This window comes from Podarcis liolepis (genome assembly GCF_965112155.1).
Source record: "Podarcis liolepis genome assembly, chromosome: 11".
In the NCBI taxonomy this organism is placed as follows: domain Eukaryota; kingdom Metazoa; phylum Chordata; class Lepidosauria; order Squamata; family Lacertidae; genus Podarcis; species Podarcis liolepis.
Genome location: NC_139565.1, coordinates 29,594,958 through 29,610,650, shown reverse-complemented (window position 1 = coordinate 29,610,650; position 15,693 = coordinate 29,594,958). Strand labels below are relative to the sequence as shown.

At 41.2% G+C, this 15,693-nt stretch overlaps 1 protein-coding gene across 10 annotated transcripts in view; it reads right to left on the bottom strand.

Moving 5' to 3' along the window:
• The window catches only part of ARB2A (ARB2 cotranscriptional regulator A), a 209,396-nt gene that overhangs the window by 60,851 nt on the left and 132,852 nt on the right, over positions 1–15,693 (bottom strand). For 7 of the 10 annotated variants that reach the window (XM_083465445.1, XM_083465442.1, XM_083465446.1 and 4 more), the window contains 2 exons: positions 13,111–13,227; positions 8,134–8,218 (listed from right to left, as the gene is read on the bottom strand). In XM_083465445.1, the coding sequence (XP_083321571.1) occupies positions 8,134–8,218; positions 13,111–13,227 (202 nt within the window). Of the gene's footprint in view, positions 1–3,804; positions 3,881–8,018; positions 8,048–8,133; positions 8,219–13,110; positions 13,228–15,693 lie in introns of those variants that run through there. The other 3 variants (XM_083465444.1, XM_083465440.1, XM_083465443.1) reach the window with 2 other exon arrangements.

Genomic DNA, 15,693 nt, shown 5'->3' with positions numbered 1-15,693 from the left:
TGTCTTTAGCTGCCATTAAAACAGAACCAAATGCAGTGAGGGATTTTGTGGTTTGTTCTTTAGTACAAGGGGAGAATTCTTGTGTTATCTAATAAGCAAATGATATCCATTTTAATCTATGATGTGCCATATTTCACTCATGGCTCACTTTTTCTGGAACTTATTTGTGTCTATCTGATTACAGACTTACATAATTAAAACAAAGATAAGGCAACTTGTGACATTAACCTCTAATTTTGCATGACAACATAACTTCTTGTATGTGGCTCTGTGGTGCAGAATTAAATTGGAGCAAACAAGTTTACAGGTTGTTCTGATCAAAATGCTTGCAAGTAAATATTAATGAGATAAAACTGATAATTTAATTTTGATAGTTTTAGAGTATCATTTTTCATCATTTTATATTAGTTATCAAGTTAATTTACTATTGGATTTCTTGGTTGTCATAAGACAAAGAAATCAAATGATTACTAATGGTTCTAAAGGTATCACATGCTGCTCTTCACTGCAGATATATATATATTTTTAAAAACACCCTTCCTGGTTCTCATAAAAGTCAAATTCCCCCCACTATTCTAGTTCATATAAAATGTGGCTAAATTTTTGCTCTTATTCAGCAGACATTATATATATATGTATATATATGTATATATATATATATATATATATATATATATATATATATATATATATATATAATAAAGCTATATTTTCTTCTTGAATCTTTCTAGTGGATTTTTCTTTACATCTCATAACAGTTTTTGAATTTTGCATATCCGGATTAACTTTGATTCACAATCCAAAGTCTGTATTCTTGATTACTTTAAGAAAAATATAATGTGTTGGGATCAATGTTCCCAACTTTAGACCAGGATGCGCCAACATGCAGCTCATGGGCCACATTTGGCCTGCTAGGCTTTTTTGGTGGCTCTGGCAGGGTGGAGAACAGGAAGTAGCTCCTGGGGTTGAGGCGGCAGTGGCTTTGGGAAGGAGGCATGAAAGTGCTGCCCCCTTCACAAAGCCTAGTTAGCACTTTCCCAGCTTTGGAAAGGAGGTGGAAGGGCTCTAGGACCCTGTCAGAGCCCTTATACCTCCTTCCCAAAACTGGGCAGACAGTGCCCCCTCGGCTTGTGCCCAGTGCAGGGAAATGGGTTGCGCTCCCCCTCTAGTGCCAGGAAAAAGGGAGCAGAGACAGGGCTTTTTTCCATAGGAACTCAGAGGGACTCAGCTCCGGCACCTGGGAACCATTGCCATTATTAGAAAACAATGGAGGTGTTCATGGTGAGCTCTGGCACCTCTTTTTCTAGAAAAACAGTATATGTATGCATGTTCAAAATATGGATAAGCATAATGCAGTATCAATGGACAGTGCAAAAGAACTCTGCAGTTATCATGCATATAGTTTCCCTCAGCTAAGTTCACCTTTCACAAGATGCACATCACAGACTCAGAACACATTTTCTAAATCAGGAAAAGTGCCAGATCACATATCCACAAAGGCATACACAGAGCATTAAATGAAATTAATGTAGCAATTTAAACCTCTTAGAGCTGTTGTTTTAAGCTGCCTGTAGATTTGGGTATGCACCACTGCATAGGTTTACAATAGTTCACATTTCTAAGATAATCTTTTGCAACTGATAGTTGCTCCTTCATTATTTTTTTAAATGGTATTTAAGTTGAACCAGTTATTTAAAGGTGGAGACTTCAATTACTAGAGGAAACTACATAGCCAGTGTTGTACCAAAAAAATAATAATCAGAAAATCATATTGACTCATTTCAATTAAATTGCTTTTGACTTCTACTCATGTTCCTCATATCTGTAGTTACGGCACATTTAACAAATGAAAATAAAAAACAAAGTAAAATTCCAAAGTTCTCCATAAGCTAGAACACACTTTGTGGTTCAGAAAAAAAATAGATCATAACAACTACAAATTTCCAAGTGGCAAGACAGTATTTTCTCCTTAGACATATCTTGCTTTTCTTCCTGAACAAATTAAAGAGAAACCAGGGTGACCTTGAATGTAACCCGATACAAATATATCTGGATCTTAATAACTTGCATTACTTTTTACTAATAAAAAGGTCAAATCCACAAAATAAAACAAACACATTTAAACTTTCAATGTAACTTTTAAATCCAAACATCAATTGGTAACTATCTGGAGCTCTTCATCCTATAGAAACTGCTTCTTTCCTCAGGTTCATCATTTGTCCCTAGCCACTGAAACTGACATGTATTTGAAAGCATTTTTCCATACATGAACCGGCTGTTATGGGGGTACAACAGGCTGCAGTGCAACAAATATACTGTGCCAACCTGTTTTGGTTCAGCTCTCAAGAGTGTGTTTGTATGTGCCTGTAAAAGGAGGAGAGGGAACAGTCTCGGGGGGGGGGGGGGACGGGAGGCGGCAAAGCTTAAGTTCTTTTATTTAGTGTATGCTTGGGGGGTTTCTGTCAATGTCACTTGGGGAAGTTCTCTATTTGCTTGTTATGTTTCCTTGGTGGTGAGAGAAGTTGTGGTGGCCTAGGGTGTGGTTGCTCTTCTCTGGCTGGCTGCAGTGGGATTTGTTTGTGTGTGGGTGAGTGAGGGGGGTTGTCGGGTTCAGTTAGCCATATTGAATCGTATGCCGTTGGTGGGTTATGAGCTCTTTATAGTGTGAGTGGGCATTGTTATCTTGGAAGATGTTCAGTAGGGCCAATTCTGGGGTGACTTCTAGTACCTGTTTAGTTATTTGGCTTATTTCTGGTATGACTGCGCACACTCCTTTTCTGACTGAGTCCTCGATTACTTGGTTTGGTGGGGTCTGCTGTTTCAGACACAGCATATGTCTGACAAGGCCCCTTGTGGGATCATGGGAAGGAGGTGCAAGGAAAAAACTGTTGTGACAGCAGTTTCTTGGGCAACTTGGAAGGGCTGTGGTGGGATCCAGAAATGGCAACCTGAAGCCCCACTGACCACTTAACTGCTCTCTTCTCCATCAGCTTGGGAGCTTTTTCCTGAGAAGCTTGCAGGGTATAATAGCATCCTTTGTCGTTTGAGCATCTTTATCAAGATGTTAACAGATCTGCCTACCTTGATCAGTTGTGCTTCAAGGGAAGCGCACCAGTCCTCTGATTCTTTAATATTTCCCAGCCCAGATAGATGTTAACCAAAGGATCTCACAATAGTCATCTCCTTGCAGGAGCAAGGAAGCATAGGAGAATCAGATGCACCACAACAGGGGTCGGCAACCTGCAGCCCATGGGGGTCATTTAACTGCCCACGAGCTGCCCCCAAACCGAGCCACCCACTCGGTGAGTTCCCACGTGCTGCACTAAACTGGCGCAGCATGGAGCAGGGACTCGCTTCTGCGGCATCAGAAATCATGTCTGCACAGACGCGATCCAGCCCATGGAGCGATCTCTGCGGGAGTGAACCGGCCCAGGCGAGGTAAACCTTGCCAACCCCGGCACCACAAGAGCATCTTGGATGGGATGGTTTTCAAAGAGGGCTAGACAATTGCATGGAGGAGAGGCCTCTCAAAGGCAACTAGCTGTGATGGCTATGCTCAGCCTCCTGTTGGAGGGAGCAATGCTTCTGAAAAGCACTTCCTTCCCTCTGGCCCAGTACCTGAGGGTCATCATGTCTCTTCAGGGATTTGGCTAGAACAAAGTATATGTTGGGGAAAGGAAAATGGAGGAATCAGCAGGTGCCTGGCTTCCAGCCATGCTAATACCAGTCTGGCACATGAGGGTGGGGAACACAGGAAGGAAGCATTCCTATAGTATAGGGCACTCAATTGGCATTTCCACCTACCTGATCTCTGAGGCTTTCCCCCCTTGTTCTGGCCTGGCTCTCTCCTAAGGAAGATACAAGCTCTTGCTGGAAGCCACTGGGGGAGAGAGAGTGTTCCTCTGATTCCCAAATGTTTCAAAAGCATCTTTTTGTTCCTTTAGCTGCTTGATATAATCATAGCATGGCAGGGCTGGAAGATATCCCAAGGGTCATCTAGTCCAACCCCCGGCAATGCAAACACCAGCCTTCTGGTTACCATTGCAATTCTGCATGGTGTGGAGAAAGGGGAGAGAGAAATGTGTTGCTTACACTCTCATAACACTGATATGAGATCCACACCATGCAGCCCTTTCAATAACTAAAGTCTAAAGGGCTGTCACATGGAAGATGGAGAAAGCTTGTTTTCTCCTGCTCCAGAGGCCCTTAGGGCCTGAAGCAGTGACTCTCCTTCCTTTGGGTTTTTTAAGCAGCAATTGGATGGCCATTGGCCATGGATCATCTAGTTGAGATTCCTTTATTGCAGGGGGTTGGACTAGATGACCTTCGGGGTACCTTCCAACTCTACAGTTCTATGATGCTATGTTTTAAAGAGCATCTAATGCGCATTTAAAGCACGACTTACCCCGAAATGATTTGTGCCATTGTAGCTTCCCTCTCACAGACCTACAATCCCCAGAACCCCTAACAAATTACAATTCCCAGGATCATTTGAGGAAAGACATCTGGTTTTTAGAACAGGGACAGAGAACCTGCAGTTTGCTTACTCCCATTTCCTAGGAACCAGGAATGGGAAGCTCAAGTGCTTCTAACAGTATGGTTATAGGGAGCAGTGTGTATAAAATATTGAATGTAATAGGGTTATTAAGGTAATTGTATCAGAATTGTTATGGGAATGTTAAGGAGGGAGGGGGAAAGAGAGATTGTGGAATTCTGATGGTGAGTGATGATTGGATGAGGATTTGAAAGGGAGTTTGAATGAGAGTCAGTTGAGAGCAGGGGGTTCTGGAGTGGGTGGTTGCAGTGGCAGAGGAAGAGGAGTGTGGGGGGGAGCACACCGCCTCTGGCAGCGTGATCCCTGTGGGGTGCTATCGCGGCTGCCCCGGCTGGGCGCCATGCCCCCACAGGTGGCGTGCCACACCCCCAGAACATGCGCCATGCCCCTAGGGGCGGCGCGCCACGCCCCTGCAATGCACACCAGCCCCACCCCAGCCTGCTCTCCACCCCCTGGTGCTGGAGCATGAAGCTACTCCACTGGGTGGTTGGGCAACTAACTATTCAGTTTAGGATCAGCAGTCTAGTCGTCATTTTTGTAATAAAGCAGCATTTAAGATAAAGAGAATTTGAGGCCATAAGCTCAAGTACACACGTCATCCTACAATCATTTAGTGAATCATCCATACGGTCTCCTTTAGTGAGGGTGCGGTACCTAGGATGTGGACCAAACATTGATCCTTTTTGTTTTTTTCTAATTTCATAGGTTTAAGTTCTGGTTCTAATGATATAACAAGGGTGGGGGCTCTTTAAATACCGGGGGCTGCCACACACTCCTTTTCTTCTTTAAAAGAATAATATTTTCCCCTCGTTTTCAAAAACACATGCATTGTCTCTTTCTTTAGGTTCTTCAGTTACATTTGTTGTGAGACACTGGTGCTATATGCAGTATAGGGTTGAGAAGAAAAGAGGGGGCCCAGCTCCCCACCCTCCCAGGCTATTAACTCTGTGAGGTCCCTAAAGTGCTGAGCCATTGTTAAGTAGAGGAGGAGCAATGCCTCAAGCATTGCCTCTCCCCAGATGAACCAATCCAGAACCTGCAATCATTACTGAGGCCCTTCTTAATGTGCCTCCTCTACAAGGGGTCCGGAGGATGGCAACATGATAATGGGCCTTTCTGTGGTGGCTTCCTGTTTGTGGAATGGTCTCCCCAGGGAGTTTTGGCTGGTGCCTTCATTACATATCTTTAGGTGCCAGGCGAAAATGTTTCTCTATAACCAGGCCTTTGGCTGATTAACATTCTATGGCCTTTTAAACAAACTTGTGGGAGGTGTTTTTGGTTTGTTTTTGTTTTATTATGTCTTTTGTGTTCTCAGTTTGAATTTTTATGTTGTGAACTGCCCTGTGCTCTTTGAGTGATGGGTGGTATACAAATTTAATAAATAAATAAAACAAAACAAAACTCTGACTTAGTGCAGTTGTGTGTAAGTTTTTGCCCTCCAGATGTTGCTGAGCTACAAACCCATTCAGGCCATACTTGCTGGGGCTGCTGGGAGTTGTAGTTCAGCAACTTCTGGAGAGCCAAGCTTCCCCACACACAGCTTAGCAGGACTGCATGGATCCAATTCTTGGAATAGCAAGGCTGGCTTCATGGTGAGGTAATGGCCCTCTAAGTATAGGCAGTTGAGGTAACAAAGGAAGTACAGTGGTGCCCCGCAAGACGAATGCCTCGCAAGACGGAAAACTCGCTAGACGAAAGAGTTTGGCTTGCTTCGCAAGACGACAATGTCTTGCGAGTTCCTGCTGGTTTTTTCCCCTTCCCCCCCTTTTTCTAAGCCGCTAAGCCGCTTATCAGCTGATCCGATCAGCAGATAAGCCGCTAATAGCGCTAATCCTTCAATGGGCTTGCTTCGCAAGACGAAAAAACCGCTAGACGGAGAGAATCACAGAACAGATTATTTTCATCTTGCGAGGCACTACTGTAGCTCTGTGTCAGATGACAAATGGGTGGTCCCCCCTCCCACAATTTGCTGGTTGTTAGAAATACAAAGGCCAGAGCTGTGAGTTGAGTTATGTGGGCTAGAAGATGGAATCTGCAGGCTAGGCAGCTGGGAGTGACAGAGCCATGCCTGATTTCTGTTGGAATCCAAGACTGTGGCTGTGGGAGATGAAAGACTCTCTTGGGGTGTTGATGCTGTGAGCTCCTCTGTTATACGTTGAGGTTGTGTATATATGTAAATAAATTGTGTATCCTAAAGACACCATAGTCTCCACTGTCCCTTATTCTGAAGGAATGGTGCCTGGAACTCCTGGAATCTTGCACTGCTCAGAGACTGGGGTGGCATGCAACAATATTTATAAAAATGCAATTCTTAGGTGTCCACAGTATTTTTGGAAGATCAAAAAGAAGGGGGGAAAAGGGAGGAGACCAGAACAGTTTGGCCATGCTCCCATTGGCTTCATGCCCACTGACCATGCCATTGCAACCTCCTAGCCACCCCACCAGGTTTAGTGGCTGCCATAGGCTGCTGTGTCCACAACGATTAACTAAAGGTGTGTTACAAGCACATCGTTTTTTCTTTGTGTGTTTGTAAAGTACAAGTCTGAAGAAATAAAGGCAAATCAGTTGTATCTCTTTCCCTATTAATATGATCAAATTAGTTGATAGCAGTAGCTAACATTAAGTGACAAAAGGATTCAGATTCCACTTCCATAGAAAAGGCCAGACCTTCCGTATAGCAACGCCCCTTTATGAGGCCTAACATTCGGTCACAGTATAAGAAAGTATCCAAAAGGGGAGCTGCAGAAATTCCAACTAGAATTCCTTGCACCCCCAATAATGATTTCTTGCAGCTCAAGAGACATAGAACTAATTCACACTTGCAGTTTACCAGTCCAGCCATCCACCTTCAGATGAAGTGTGAACTCAGCTGCTTGGGAGTAATTGTATTCTAATCCTTAGCAATTTGCACTTCATTAATGAAGTGAGAGTTAACCCTTGATACCGCCTTGCTGAATTGTATACAGATCCTGCTCCACTTCTGGTTCCTCCTGGAATTTAGAGGTGGGGTTAAAAGGAGCATTTTATTTTATGGTGTTCTATGTTTTCTAGAAAGAAGCACGGTATGTCTAGGAATGTTACAGAGACGTTCGGGCGACCTTCAAATACTGCAGCATCCCACAGCAATGGGTGAGAAAAGACAAGTACAGGCAGGATACAATGGAAAGGTTTAATGCCCTGGGATGAGAAAAATACTTCCTGACAATATATTAAATATGCTTTTATCTCTGAAAGGAATTGCAGACAGGTAATCCTCAGTTAGTATGCCTTCAACCAATCAACAAAAGTGCTAGGATCTCACTGTTCTGTTCCCACATTAAAATCTTGAAGGCTAATGGTGTGGGAATTAGATAAGGTAAAAACACGGAGTGGGGAACTTTCTTGTAAGTAAATAAGTAAACTTCCACTTGCACTCTGAAAGCTGACTTCAGTAGCAGATATGGTGCTGTAATTGGATCATCATTTATATTGTATTGTTTCAGTATATATGTCCTGTAGAAAGCAAAAACAAGCATCTACAAATAAAAATGTAACAATACAAACTTTTAAGTTTCACTTCTGGTTCAGAGTTTGCATACCTGCAGAGACACGTGGACAGTCAGGTAACATGGACTCTACTGATGTATCTAGAGGATCTGAACTTGACACCCAATTACAGCAGTTCTGAAATTGAAGGGAGACAAATTTGAATAAGAGCATTTATTCAGAACTTTATGTATCCATAACTGCCAGATTTTAAGAATAGGGATTGCAATGCCAGAGTAAGGTGACAACTGCAGTTTGTGAGCTGAAGCTCAACAAGAAGTAGCTATCATCCTGGGGTAGAAACAAGCACAACAATAGGGAGGGTGGGAGGGAGATGCAAAAAAAGGCAATGCAGTGAGCCAGGTATGAGACACGCTCATTTTTGATCCCTGGGGGAGTGGACATGAGTGGAGTTCTCTGTGGACCCAGTCAGACCCACCTCCCAAAGTGAGACTGTCTGCCATTGGTCCAATCTGGCAGGTAGGCTAACTCAATCTATCCAACCAACCAGAGAGAGAGACCAGGGACTCTTCCCTCTGGCAGGAAACCTCCCGATGCTGCAGCTGCTATGGTGGAGGACAGGCTCTGCCCCGCAAAGCTGCCAACAGCTTAATTAATTGACTATTAATTAATGATCATTTATCTCTTGTTTACATATGTAATAGTCAGAGAGTGGCTGTAAAGCTGCATGTAAGGAAATGTATTAAAGAAAACTTTGTTCACATATTAGTATAGTACTGATAGGTTAAATGTAAAAGTTTCTCTTTATGGAAATACAGTACATTTATTTTTACATTTTGTTTTCTAATCCACATCTTTGGCTAAACAGTATCTGTTATATTCTGCTTTATTATTATGATGATGATTATTAAATTTTTATCCCACCCTATACCAGTAGATCTCAGGGCGGTTCACAGGAACACAGAATTCATAATCAGAATCAAAATAAGAATAACCCAGTTGCTTTACTTTACAACTTAATTGCAAAATTTGCATATTAAACATATTTATAAAATGGGCAAATCATTATTTCATTAAATATTTTATTCACAATTTTTTTCTGTAGAATAACTATCTACAAAAGCTTCTGTTAAAATGTTAAGAATTTTCATTTCACTTTTAAAAAATCAAATAGCTACATTAAAACATGGAAATACCTTTGTAACATACACCCAAACAAATGTGTAAATATTTTTATTGAAGAATTTTATTTAAAAATCCCATTAATCATTGTTTCAAAATGGCCGATTGTTCTTCCTTGCAAACAAGCATGTATTGTATATTTTTAGATGCTTGCTGCCCTAGTTGTGCACCATGGAATCCGTCCTCACTGTGGAAAGATCCTTGACTGGTAGATCAAGTGTCTTATTGTAGTTCCTTAATTCATTCTGTCTGGAAGAAGATGTCAGCTGTGTTGCAGTGAGGAGAGAATTTCAAAGACTCCAATCCCCACCAATAAAGGCAGAGGAATGGCTTTTGAATAGATTTGTCAAGGCAACCCTACTGTTCTGGGACCAGGGAGAGCAGGAAGAACATAAAGGAAGGGTTGCTGTATGAGATTAGAAAGTGAAGTTCACAAAGCATGGCAGATTTTTGTAAGAAACAGTAGATCAGTGAAACCATTGAACTGTGTGAAAAACCCATGAAAACAGTTAAAAATATAACTGGCTAGTGTGTTTGTTATCTTTTCACTAAAATGTTAAGATGGCAATATTTCTATATTTCACAAAGGCTTTAAGATGCACATTTTATAATTTGCATGCCAGTTTTTAATTAACAGCTGATTGTGGAACTGTAGCACAGTAGTAAATTACAAAAGTAGTGGAATTTTTATGAAGTATTATATTCATTTGATATAGGTAAAATTAATATTATTACTGATAGAACGTTACATCAGAGAATTTGAGATAATACAGAAGATTTGAAGACAATTAACTAGTTTTATATACAATGTGCCACTTGCCTGTAAGAACTAAGTATTCTCAAATGCAAAGTAAAGATATGAAAGTGGAAGATTTGTTTTATCAGTCATCACAGTGCCTAATAAATTCAAAAATTATGACTTCTATTGGCACTAAAAATAGGCAGCTCATGATATAGGGTAGATAGATGAAATGAAGAATTGCTATTTTAACTATTAATTATTTCAATGACAGCAATTAGCACTACATACACAAAGCAATTGAGAGAAGATTTTAATTATTATTCATTCTACCACTAGATCTAAGCCCAGTGAAGTAAAAATATACCCAGGTGACAAGATATAGTTTTAGTAACAATCACCTGAATTTCACACAGTGTAAAAATACTACTTATATGAGATTCTTTAACATCCCATCCATATTTTAATTCACTAGCCATTATTCTTATTCTTTAAGATCCACTTTCTGAGAATGAAATAAAAGATAATGAACATGTCATGTTTAAATGTATTCAGAGAACAATTAGTTATCAGATTCAAAATGGGAGACTTAAATTTAATATATATATATTTCCTTATGGCGTGTATTTAATGTTCTGAGTTCTCATAAAGCAACTTTGGATTTTCTAACAAAGGCTTTAGAGTTTTGGGGTTTTTTCTTTCTTTTTGTGTGTAAGTATTTCAGGTCTGAGTTGTCAGCCTTTATCCTAGACAATTCTCCATCCTTGCCATGGTCTGTAAAACTAAATGGTTAAATCAGAAACATTAAGGTTACAAATAATATTTTACGAAATAAACTCATTGAATCCTGATTAATAGCACTGGGCCAACTAGCTGACATTGGCTGAAATCCTAAATAGCTTCTCCATTTACATAAGGCGTTGGCATTTTTCATCAATTCCCACTCAATAAGCAGCCCTGCTGCACCATATCTTACACTAGTTTTAAGGTTTCCCACCTCAGTGTGACTTGCCCCTATTTTGTGGAACAGCATCACTGCTGAGATACGGCAGATGCCCACTATCTGTACTTTCTAGAAACAATTGGATACATTTTTGTTTCAGCAAGCTTTTCTAGATAGATGAAAATGACCAATAGCTTCACATAGGGGTTAAACAGCATTGTGGAGAAAATAGTGCCTTGAAGAGACCCATAAAGATAACTGCCATGGGGTCAAGAAGTTCTCTCCCAATGATAATTTTCTGGACTTGGCCTCATCAGTAGCACTGGAAGCGCTATAACACAGTGCCCCAATCCAGGATGATACCAACATCAATTGTATGAAAAGCCACAGAGAGATTAAGAAGGAGCAAGGTTCCTGGTCCTGTTCTCAGCAGAGGTCACCCACCAGGGAGATCAAGGCCAATTTAGCCTCATGGCCAGGGCTAAACCAATTGTAACTGATCTATGTAATCCATATGATCCAAGAATTCTAGCAGTTGACCTTCTGCAACCCTCTCTACCACCTTATCTTGAAAGTGGGCATTTGTAACTGGTTGGTAGTTAGTCTAAGCAAACAGATCTAGGGCCAGCTTCTTTAGGAGTGTCTATACCACTGTGACAGGCATTGGTCCCTCATGAAGTGAGCATAAGAAGAGCCTGCTGGAGCAGCTAATGGCCCATTTAGTCCAGCATCCAGTTCTCATAGTGGTCAATCAGATGCCTGTGGGATACACACAAGTAGGACCTAAGCACAGCACTCTTCCCTTCAGCTGTTTCGACAATGGTATTCAGAAGCATACTGCCTTTGACAGTGAAGGCAGAACATATTCATCGTGGTTCTGTTGCCTTTTTCATAACAGTCATACACTGGGTTGACACTGCTCTGGATGCAACCGGTAAATGGGGTAAAGCATAAAGAGGACATGGATTTTTTTGGGGGGGTCGGGGTCAAGTGACTTTATCCTCAAAATGTAATCAGTTGGTTGAAGGGCTCTGGTGGGAGTCAACAACCCTGCACTATCTGAAAGAGCTCTGCCAACCAGCTACTTAAAGATACAGCGCAGGCTGCAAAATGCACTTTCTTCATCATCCGTACTGCCACATAGTAGGCACATTGATGTGCGTTAACCAGTGTTTGGTCAACTGAAAAGTGAAACTTGCGACCCTTGTACTCCAGTCTTATGAATATGTTAAGTAAAAGCACACACAGTCCTGATCCAACAAGAAATGTATGTACATTTCTACATACAGTGGTACCTCGGGTTACATACGCTTCAGGTTACATACGCTTCAGGTTACAGACTCCGCTAACCCAGAAATAGTACGTCGGGTTAAGAACAGAAATTGCGCAGTGGCCACCCAGCAGGCCCCATTAGCTAAAGTGGTGCTTCGGGTTAAGAACAGTTTCAGGTTAAGAAAAGACCTCCGGAACAAATTAAGTACATAACCAGAGGTACCACTGTATTTATTTTACAAGGCTGGCATCTCACTGTTAAAGGATTCACAAAGGAAAGAGCCACAAAAAATACTCTTCAGTTACAAAGAACTTAAGTGGCAGAATCAGAGAAAAGGGAGTTAATGAGCTTTGAAGTCATCCTAAAGTCATTTCCTCCCTTTTTATGACTTGGATCCTGACTTGACCTTCCACAAGTGGTATTTCATCCAGTGGGGACTTCTGCTGGAGAAAAAAGGGGGAGAAGATTTTCCCACTTTATTCTGCATCTGATGTCCCCTTATTATTCTGTAGTATTCCTCAATCCTCCAGAGCAGGCTTCCTCAAACTCGTCTCTCCAGATGTTTTTGGCCTACAACTCCCACGATCCCTAGCTAGCAGGACCAGTGGTCAGGGATGATGAGAATTGTAGTCTCAAAACATCTGTAGGGCTGAGTTTGAGGAAGCCTGCTCCAGTACGTATTTATTTTGGAGAAGGGGCACATGTTTTAGCAGGGCCTAGGGGATCGATCAAAAATCACCTTCCCCTTCTTCTGCAAGCAGGAAACAATAGAGTTCTGCTCATAGGATTTGAGGATCCAAATATAGTTACATACCTATTACATAAATGAAAGGAAATCAGACTATGTTCAGACCACAGGGTAAATTTCAATGAGCCTAATAAAACTGGAAAAGATTAGGTTTGCCAGCACACACACCAGAATCGAGCCTCACCTCTCGCATCCACTCTCGAATAGTTTTGCCAGCTTCTTGATGCCACACGTTGTGAACTGAGTCTGTCAATGCCACAGCAGTAACTTTATTCTTTACTTCTGCCTCTCGTTGAATCATCTGTAGAAAACACAAATCCAAAAAGTCTTAAAGTGCAAATGCGTCTAACTTTAAGCTCGCCAAACTACTCAAGTCTTTTTGCTTTTCACAGGAATCGGTTCTAGAATTTAAAGAAGGGATGGGCAACAGCTTTGAGGGTTTCTACAATCAAGCAGTATATAAATTTTATGAAATAAAATAAATTTATGACATAAAAATGATAAACCACAGTAAAGCCAATATTCACAAAGGGACTTCAAACTATTGTTTATGATCTTGTTTTGCTGGTACCCAGAGTCAAGTTTACTCACAGAAACAAGCTACAGTTACATTTCTTTAAACAAGCCATAGTTTAACATTATGTGCTAACCAGTCCTATTCTATGTTCTTAAACTGTGATTTATGAATAATCAGAAAAAGAAATTTTCAAATAATAATAGTGTACAACAGAGAACACAGTATTAGAAAACAAAATAAAAAATAAGAGAAGAAACATTTGTTGAAAGAATGAACAATAAAAAAGAGTATATATAACCTATGTATTGGGTAAAATGGTACTAAACATCTTTGTTTTGCTCTTTTTCATTGGGTACAACTTAATGTTCATTGAATTTGCTGTTATGGCTAACTCAGCATTTTAAAATTACTATATTTTATTGAGTTCGACTATACTTTAAACCCTTAGCTAAAGAAGACACAAATACCATCACTATAATGTAATGTGAACATAGGTATTTTCATGTCATATCAGAGCAGTGGCCCATTTATCTAAACCAGAATCTTTGTGATTATATACAAAGGGTGAGTTTACACAATCAATGTACCTGGCTATATATTTGTGATGATTAGCTGAGTTTAGAAGCAAACATCTGTTGGATTTATTTTTAAACACACATCTTCTCTGGATGGGAACACATGGGTCATGTACTAACAATGTGTAATGCTTTTCCTGGATTACTAGTTACTGGTACAGTCAGCACTAAGTGATTGTAGTCGCCCTTGCTTAAAAGATGACCAAATTCATGGTTCTTTTCGTCATTAATTTGAGGACTGTCTTGTTGGATCAGATGAAAGGTTCATCTAGTACAGGGGTCTGCAACCTTTAAGACAAAAAGAGCCACTTGGACCCGTTTTCGAAGAAAAAAACAACTGGGAGCCGCAAAACCATTGCGACATTTAAAACAAATATATCTCCGGAGCCGCGATCTGACAGCGGGCGGGAAGGTGACGTCGGGACGGTGCGTGACTAACGCACGCACCGCCCCCGTGCGACATCACAGCCAGTACAGCGCCCGCCACAGTGGGGAGTGTCGGGGCGCACAATGCGCCTCCTCCCCTCGCTAGTATCCGCCCCAGAGACGCGGCAAAGGTGTAAAAGAGCCACATGCGACTCCGGAGCCACGGGTTGCAGACCCCTGATCTAGTACAAGGTTTTTTTCCCCAACACTGGGCAATCTGATGACATTGGCAAGCTCCTTTTGCATATAACACTTCAGCTCAATTTGAAAGGATTTAGTATTTACAAGCTTTCCTCAGAGAACTCTTCAAGAACTGTTTTCTGAGAATATTTTCCTGGCTCATAAGTTGGCAGTCTCTTGTGCATCTACTCTTTTCAATTGTTGAAAAGCACCAATTTTTCAGTACGTTTTCCATTGCCCTTCAAATCTTAACCACAGATCAGATATGCAGCTGTGCAAAAACAGAAAAAATAACACTAGTTGATTTTTAAGGCTCCAGAAAACTATGTAGTTATTTGAGCATAGCTCTCAGGAGTGTTTGAATAGGGCACAGCTCAGATAAACTCCTGAGCCTTGGAAACAAAGGACATGTGAAACCCCCAAATTTGTAAACCAAGTCCTAGCGAGCTCCCCCAAAGCTGAGTGTTACAGCTTTGCAAGATTTCCTTTACACATTCTCGTGTAAGCCTTTCTCCTAACAAATATGACTGGTTAGCCCTCTACTGTAGCCCTAATACCATCTCTAACAAGCTGCAGGACTCAAGGAGAGCCAAGTTGGAGTGGTACCTGCCACTGTGTATGCATGGCATAAAATAAATAATGTCTACCTCTCATACGTAAAGTGTTGTAAGTCTGAAATTTGGACAGCTTGTACCGTTCCCCATCACAAGAAATCTTCTAGACCAAACCAGAGTGATAGGACATCTATTGATGACAGTGTTTTTCAAACTCGGGGCTCCAGCTGATGTTAGACTACAACTCCCATCATTCCCGACCACTGGTCCTGCTAGCTAGGGATGATGGGGATTGTAGTCCAACAACTGCTGGAGACCCAAGTTTGGGAAACACTGTTTTATGATGATTCTGAATAAATGTTTTAACAAAGTATTCAACGTGCCTTAATTATAGAGCTGAATCTCCCTACTGATAAATACATCAACCCAACCAAAGTGTGTGTGTGTGAGAGAGAGAGAGAGGGGGGGGGAGAGAGAGAGAGAGAGAGAGTTCTGTTTAAAAATGTTTGTGATGG